This window comes from Gymnodraco acuticeps, unplaced genomic scaffold, assembly GCF_902827175.1.
Source record: "Gymnodraco acuticeps unplaced genomic scaffold, fGymAcu1.1, whole genome shotgun sequence".
NCBI lineage: Eukaryota > Metazoa > Chordata > Actinopteri > Perciformes > Bathydraconidae > Gymnodraco > Gymnodraco acuticeps.
In genome coordinates, this window is record NW_022991123.1 from 2,058,157 (window position 1) to 2,065,781 (window position 7,625).

General features: G+C 42.2%; 1 protein-coding gene across 3 annotated transcripts; it reads right to left on the bottom strand.

Annotated features, from left to right (window-relative positions):
- Window positions 1-201: 201 nt before the first annotated feature.
- On the bottom strand, window positions 202-2,131 carry LOC117560279 (serum response factor-binding protein 1-like). Of its 3 annotated transcripts, XM_034237149.1 has the most exons (5): window positions 2,008-2,103; window positions 1,882-1,938; window positions 1,370-1,774; window positions 1,061-1,296; window positions 202-987 (listed from the first exon to the last, which is right to left on the bottom strand). In XM_034237149.1, the coding sequence occupies exons 1-5, from the start codon at window positions 2,027-2,029 to the stop codon at window positions 568-570; spliced, it is 1,140 nt and encodes a 379-aa protein (XP_034093040.1). In that variant the 5' UTR covers window positions 2,030-2,103; the 3' UTR covers window positions 202-567. The 3 variants fall into 3 exon arrangements, with proteins under 3 accessions (XP_034093040.1, XP_034093039.1, XP_034093041.1); XM_034237148.1 differs by having other exon boundaries at window positions 1,882-2,131; XM_034237150.1 differs by lacking the exon at window positions 1,061-1,296.
- Window positions 2,132-7,625: the final 5,494 nt, after the last annotated feature.

The following is a 7,625-nucleotide window of genomic DNA, read 5'->3' on the forward strand; positions in this document are numbered from 1 at the left end:
AAGATGCAGTGTTGCACAGAAATCAAATTTGTGACCTTTTGTAAAGAGCTCACACACACCCCCCCCCCCCCCCCCCACACACACAAATAACCAGTGTCATATTCTTTGTGGAAGACATGTTTTTTATTTCCTTTCCTTTTATGCCCACAGTATTGAGTATGTAAGTCGCTTTGGATTAAAGCGCCTAACAAGTAACATGTAATGTAATGTCAACCAAAATGATTGGGCAAGTAAAAAATAAATGCATATATATGAAAACTAGATATGGTCATTTTCTGCACATGTCAATAGCAGTTGACTATCTTCTTTGAAAATGAAATAACTATATATACATATGTACACATGTACTTGGCAAATAAATAATAATCATTGCATATAAACATTGTGAACACTTAGTGTATACAAATACAAATATTACAAGGCAATTGCCAGGGCTGAAATAATAATTCAACTGCATAACGAGGAAAATAAATAAGTAATCTAAACAATATTACTTCCATAACAAACTGAGGTGGTGTTATTTATAAACAAATTCATTCATTCTGGGAATACCCAGTGTGGGGGAAATTATGGCATATTGGGCTTGTCCTGCAATAGCTCAATGATGCGCTCTTGTTGGCTCCCAATGCACTTTAATTGGGAAACAACTTCTCCCATCGCAGTCAACATTTTAGCTTCGAACCTCCTCCGTTTTCTCTCCTTCAGCCTTCTCCGGCGCTCCTGTTCTGGCCGCACCAGTGTCTCCAGTGCACTGGTCCTCCTCTCCGAGTGGGCCTCATACAGGTCGTAGAAGGAGGGATGGGAGACTCGAGACCGGATTGATCTCGGCTGAGTGGTGGGCAGGGTCATGGAGGGACCAGGCTGGCCCTCAGAGGCACACGGCAGTGTGGTGGGTGGTTGTGAGGCAGTGGGAAATAGAGGGGTAGAAACAAGAGTACCTGGTGGTGCGCTCCCAACACCGCACCTCCCAAACAGGTTGTCCATTATCTGTGGAATTGCAGAATTGTTAAAAAGGAAATGTTGCTTTTACCAACTAGATGTGCAAGAACAAACTTCTTACCCCATAATATTCCCACGTTATGTTCCCCTCTCCTGTTGAGGTACAACGGTCCTTGGCCCTTTTGTATGTGGTCAAAAGGTTGTTCAAATTTCGGATTTTGTCTGAGGAGAAACTGTATCCCTCCTTGCTGAACTGCCGTTGTAAAATTTTATAAAAACCGGGTTTAGAGCGATAGTACACGTGTTGGTGTGTTTTTGTCAGGTCCAAAAGCAGCAATATGGTGTTGTATGTGAAATCTGTTAAGACACAAGTGTTAGTAACTCAAACAAATAGCATTTGCTGTTTAGATCCTCATTTTAGTTACTGTACCTTGTGTTGTCTCAAGGTGTTCTGACCGGCTGGAGGGGGATGCCAGGTGAGGAGTGCCAGCTTGGGATGGAGCAGGCCTTTCAGGAGCAGGCCTTTCAGGAGCAGGCCTTTCAGGAGCAGGCCTTTCAGGAGCAGGGCTTTCAGGAGCAGGCCTTTTAGGAGCAGGGCTTTCAGGAGCAGGCCTTTCAGTAGCAGGCCTTTCAGGAGCAGGCCTTTCAGGAGCAGGCCTTTCAGTAGCAGGCCTTTCAGGAGCAGGCCTTTCAGGAGCAGGCCTTTTAGGAGCAGGGCTTTCAGGAGCAGGCCTTTCAGTAGCAGGCCTTTCAGGAGCAGGCCTTTCAGGAGCAGGCCTTTCAGGAGCAGGGCTTTCAGGAGCAGGCCTAGCATCTGAAGACAGATCTAAAGGGACTGTGATTGAGAGAAAATTAAATATTTGTTTACAATAAACATGAATGTGTCATTTGTTTGATTTGCATTAAAAGACAATACCATTTTTGATTTAAATGATAGATGACCTTGTGCATTTGTTGCAGCCCTTGCTTGCTGCATAAGTGCAGCTGCTAAACTGTTATCTGAAAAATAATTTACATCATTTAAAGTCATATCCAGATTGTTGGAATGCAATTTAGTTGTTTACTCACCATTTTGTAGTCTTTGGGACATTTCTTGTGAGACTCATAAGGCAAGGCAAGGCAAGTTTATTTATATAGCACTTTTCAACACAAGGCAATTCAAAGTGCTTTACAAAAAATTAAAGACATTAAGAAAAAGGCATTTAAAATCAGTCATTAAAAAGAAAAGCTAATAAAAGAAACATTAAAATAAAAAATACATGGTTAAAAGTTATAGTGCAGTCTAAGATATGAATAGTTCAATTAAACATTAAAAGAAAAAGTACATGGATAAAAGTTACAGTGCAGTCTAAGATATGAATAGTTCAATTAAACATTACAAGAAAAAGTACATGGATAAAAGTTACAGTGCAGTCTAAGATATGAATAGTTCAATTAAAAGCAGCGACAAAAAGAAAAGTCTTCAGCCTGGATTTAAAAGTAGTCAGAGTTGCAGCGGACCTGCAGGTTTCTGGGAGTTTGTTCCAGAGATTTGGAGCATAATAACTGAACGCTGCTTTACCATGTTTAGTTCTGACTCTGGGGACAGAAAGCTGACCAGTCCCTGAAGACCTGAGAGATCTGGATGGTTCATCATTTAGCAGGAGGTCAGAAATGTATTTTGGGCCTAAACCATTCAGTGCTTTATAAACCAGCAGCAGTATTTTGAAATCTATTCTTTGACACACAGGAAGCCAGTGTAAAGACTTCAGAACAGGAGTGATGTGATCCACTTTCTTAGTGTTAGTGAGGACTTCTTACAGTGATGTCTCCCTGTTCGTCACGCAGTGTAAGCACCACAAATTCCATTTTACCCACTGTAGACAAAGGTGATCTCCATTGCTTTATATAGGTTTGTTAATTGAGTCATGATGATGAACCACACCAGTGACTGGGTTCCATAATTAGAAATGCTCCTCCCTCTTAATGTTTGTAAAACTGATAGGTGGACAGGATACAAATGGTCAGTCCCTTCAGATCCGCACACATGAAGCTTAATGAGCATTAATTGAACAGACCTGCTGCTGTGTTGTTAGATGTAAATATAATTATTTAGCTGCCACTTTAAGCTTTATGATGTGTACAACATCAGTGCTTGAATTGGAATGAAAAAGGTGCCAGTACTCTAAAATCAGCAACTTTTTCAAGTCAATTTTATATATACAGCCCACAAACAAGAATTTGGCTACTATAATGCTGGTGGGTTTGTCTCTTTACTACTGTATATTTTAGAAAGGTTCACTGCACTTAACATTTTTTATGATGGGCAGCGGATATGGCTAAAGCTCAGTAAGGTCAATATTAACTGAAAATATAGCAATCAAAGTCTAGATCTTCTGCTGAAGACACATGAAGCAGAGACCTTTCAGGTGAGAGCCCCTCTGGTGGTGTTCAACATTAATGACAAGGAAACAAAGCTCTGGTCAGAAGCATTTTTTATAAAAAGCTTTAACAAAATTAAGTATTTCTGTACATTTTGAATGCAATCTAACTTTCCAACTCAGAAAACGAAAAACGAAAAAGTGCCAAAAGTCTTCTCACATGGCTGAGCTGCTTTGCAATATACTTCACCACTGAAGAATACAAATATGTATAAAGTAAACTATGATGCAATCTAACTTTCCAACTCAGAAAAATGATAAAGAGCATGAACAAAGAACATGTAAAAACAAATGCAAAATTTGCACAATCTAAAATGAGAAACTGTAACTGCAAGTAACAAAGTCTGAGCCATGGTAAAGAGTTACATTGAACATCAAGCTGATCAGATAACTCCCTGGTTGGTCTGAAGTCCTTCTATCTCCAGGATCTGTACAAATCGGCACATTATGCCAAAAGTCTTCTCACTGGGTGAGCTGCTTTGCAATATACTTCACATTGTTAGAAAAGGCTCCAGAAGGCCTTGGGGACATCAGTATCAGGGGCTGGAGCTGGACAGGCTCTTTCATCAGCACTTCTCCTTCCCTTTGCCAGCCAGGACCTCACATACTGTTCCAGATTGAACTGTCCTAGTGATGGTCCATTACATTTAATGAAAACCAGGCTGGACAGTCGGCTGACAGAGAGAGCATTCCTTTTTGCAGTAAGGATATCGTTCATGCAGCTGAATGCCCGCTCACACTCACTAGTGGAGACAGCGATGGTTCGGACTGCTTTCAGTAGAGGCTCCATGGCAGCAGGTGTACGGGATGCCCTGGTTTCCTTGTATTCGCGAAAGCCCTGAACAGTCTCTCTTCTGTCCACTTTCAGCACTTCGCACAAACGTAGCACCTCTACGTCCCCATACTGTACGTCTAACTCCTCTTCAGGCCAACTTCCAGGATGGATAACTTTCATGTCCTGGATTAGCTGATTGTCCCGGGCCTCCCGGCCATGTAATGGGATTTCTCTTGTGCTGACATGAGAGGAGGTTGTGGAAGTCATTCTGTGTCTCAGATTCTCTACCATACTGCGGAAAAACTGACCTGCATGAATCTGTACAAGCCTGCCATTCTCACGCAGGGCAACACCCTTGAAGGACTTCTCAGCTAGAGCTGTATGAACTGTAGTCATGTGTGGGCCAGGCATGGTGACCATGGATTCAAAAACTCGTATTTCTCGAGTTAAGAGCCTATCTGCTGTAGGCAGTGTCATCTCTCTTTTTTGGAGTTGCCGAGAGAGGTCGCTGAGCTCTGTGAGCGCATCGTACATCAGTCCCAGATTGCTGACAAACGTTGCAGATGTGAGCACATCATCCAGGCCCTTGTACTTTGCTCTGTCTCTGGAATCCCTGCTCGTGTCGTTTGCAGCATTTGTGAAGTGATCATGAAGCACTCTGTAGTTTTCCCAGACTGCTCTGACGCTCCTTTCACTTGAAGCCACCCAGCGGATGGACAAAACACGCCCTATCACCAGGAGACGCTGTCCGACTGCTTGCGCACACTGCGCTAACTGCCTCTGATTTTTGGGGGAGGCATGGAACAAGGAATAGAGTTTGACAAAAAAGATCTGGAAATGATTGAGCCCTGAGACCTCCTTGACCACATCCCCAACTGCCAGCTCTAGACGATGATTGGAGCAGTGCCACACAAACAGGCTTGGGAATTTACTACACAACTGGGTAGCAACGCCTGTTCTCTTCCCTAGCATGACTGAAGCCCCATCACATGCAAAAGAAACGAAACACTGACCTAAAAAGTCCTCGTTAAAATCTCTTCCAAGACACTCCATTAACGCCTTTGTAATGTCATCAGCCGTTGTTCCATCCAACTCGATCAGCTCCCAAAAAAACGTTTCGGGCTCAGCATCAGCTAATGCTGAGCGTAGACACACAACAAGCACCATTTTACCACTAATAGTGGTAGATTCATCGACCAAAACACAGAGTTTTCTTTGGTTTTCTGTAATGTCTTTTGCCATTTTTTTCTTCAGCTCATGAGCTATGTGGTCGATGATTTCGCCACAGGTTTTATTGGAGTGCAAAACCCTGCCCACGTTCAGCCCATTCAGTTTCTGTACATTCAAATCAATTGGCATGTCTGTGAATGGCCGGCTATGTTTGCCAATTTTATATGCCGTTCGAAAAACTCTGATAGTGGTGTCTAATTCAGATTTATGCATAGACTGCACTTGATGTTGAATAGTTTCACGTGAAGCAGATGTAAGGATGTCAGCAGCTTTTACATGGGCTTGTGATTCTTTATGTTCTTTGATTTTTTTTTCTCAGGCTAGCTTGTTGTTTGCCCTTGTCAACACCGAAATGAGACACTGCACACTCACCCCATTCAGTTGACAGTTTCAGTCCTTGTCCAGTGTGTATTCCCAAAGATTTGACATCTCTGCATATCCGACATCCTAGCTTCTTATCTTTAAGAAGGAGCCATGCATTGGTCTTGCAAAAATATTGCACCTGGTCCGTTGTCCAGCAGTCAGGTGCATCGCTTTGCCAGGTGTTGGTGGTGGCAGTTGCGCCAGCAGCAGCTAACGTTAGAGGCTCTGGAGGAGGCGGCGGAGCTAGTGCTAATGCTAATGCTCTAGAACTTGGAGCAGGAGGATCAACTAAAGAAAGCTCCCCATCAGACACAATTTCCAACACAGGCACAGCATTCTCTGTATTTGAAGTTTCTTCCGGCGACAACCGCTGTCTTTTTGCACTTTTATTAATCCACGCTAACATTTTAGAAATGCTAATTTGTGACGTGACTTGCTTTCCTTCTCTCGGGGGCGTGCCTGCTCTGTTCTATCACTCTACATAGCCACCCACTGGGTGGGAGTTGCACTGCATAAACACAACACACGTGCATCTAGGTATGTAAATTGTAAAGCATTAAAACATGGTTTTACTAACAGTTTTCAGTATGTTGTTACTTCGGCATTATTATTATTATTATTTTGAAACGTGTATTACTATTAAATCACGGTCAAATAGGTTAATTTTGACATAGTCGTTTCCACCACAGTATTTACATGGAGAAGATAAGCCCCGCCCCCTCTCCAGCACGTTCTGTTTGAATGACAGGAGTAAACAGCTGACAGCCGCTGTGAAACTCCAGCGGTTAGAGCGATGAGAATGTCCGTTCGGCACCTCATGACGCATCTACTGAGTACCGGGCGGCTGTATATATATATATGGATGTATAATAAGAACGGCGGGAGAGTGTTGAGTACTGGCACGGTGCATGAGTACCGGAGTACCGCCAGCATGCCGGTACTGAGCAAGAAGTGCCGGTACTCCATGGGTCAGAACCAGAAGTGCCGGTACTGCGTACCGGTGAGTACCGGCCCAATTCCAGCACTGCAACATGGATGTAATTTGATTTAATCTTGCCATTTTAAATGATGTATTCAATAAATAAGGTTAAACCGGTTAAACCAAATCATTACATTACAATAGATTTTATTTTAATGATTTGGTTTAACTTTAAGAGAATTGCTAGAAATAACACCTCACTACAAATTTAAAGTGTCTGTTCATTTTAAAACAAATCAATACAAGGGGGGTTGAATCCATACATGTAAAAGACAGAACCACTTATTAATTTTCAAAATTACTTCCGTCAGTGGTCTTGACCAGTTTGTATTTATAAAGAATGCACACATGTGTTTAATCGTTAATGTCAGATATGTACTAAGTAAATACATGTGTTCCTCAAGATTAGATTATACTTTATTGTTATTGCACATATTGCAGGTACTGAGACAACGAAATGCAGTTTAGCTTCTAACCAGGTGCAACAAGCAGTAAAGTGAAAAGTAATGTACATAATCTACAGAATAAAATATAGAATGAATTGAATGATGAATAAACAGTGAGGGGTATGAATACACTAGATATCAGCCTGTGAGCAGTATGAACAGTGTGTATGAATATGCTAAGATATATAAAGTATGAAACGGTAAGCAGTGCAAGTATAGTATAAAATATATGGATATTAATTTCATGATGATAAACATTGTGGAACAATGATGAAAAATGGGAATGGATGTGGTGACGTAAAACTGACACAAAACAACAACAAACTTTTGCCAGCCAATTGGAGAGTTTCATCAGCAGCACGTCGTAAAAACCACCAATGAGCGCTCAGCTCGAGATACCAGCGAGCCGTTTCCCATCAAGCATTTCGCTTCCGCAGCCCGTGGAGAGGAACTGCGCCGCCTCGCCTCGCTCT

What these genes read in the sequence shown, in the direction of transcription:
- LOC117560279 (XM_034237148.1), bottom strand. Translation starts at nt 1,969, where the DNA reads ATGACTTTAAATGATGTAAATTATTTTTCAGATAACAGTTTAGCAGCT. An exon ending in GGCTGCAACAAATGCACAAG is followed by an intron (nt 1,775 to 1,881) that starts GTCATCTATCAT and finishes TCTCAATCACAG; the next exon opens with TCCCTTTAGATCTGTCTTCA. An exon ending in TAACGTGGGAATATTATGGG is followed by an intron (nt 988 to 1,060) that starts GTAAGAAGTTTG and finishes GCAATTCCACAG; the next exon opens with ATAATGGACAACCTGTTTGG.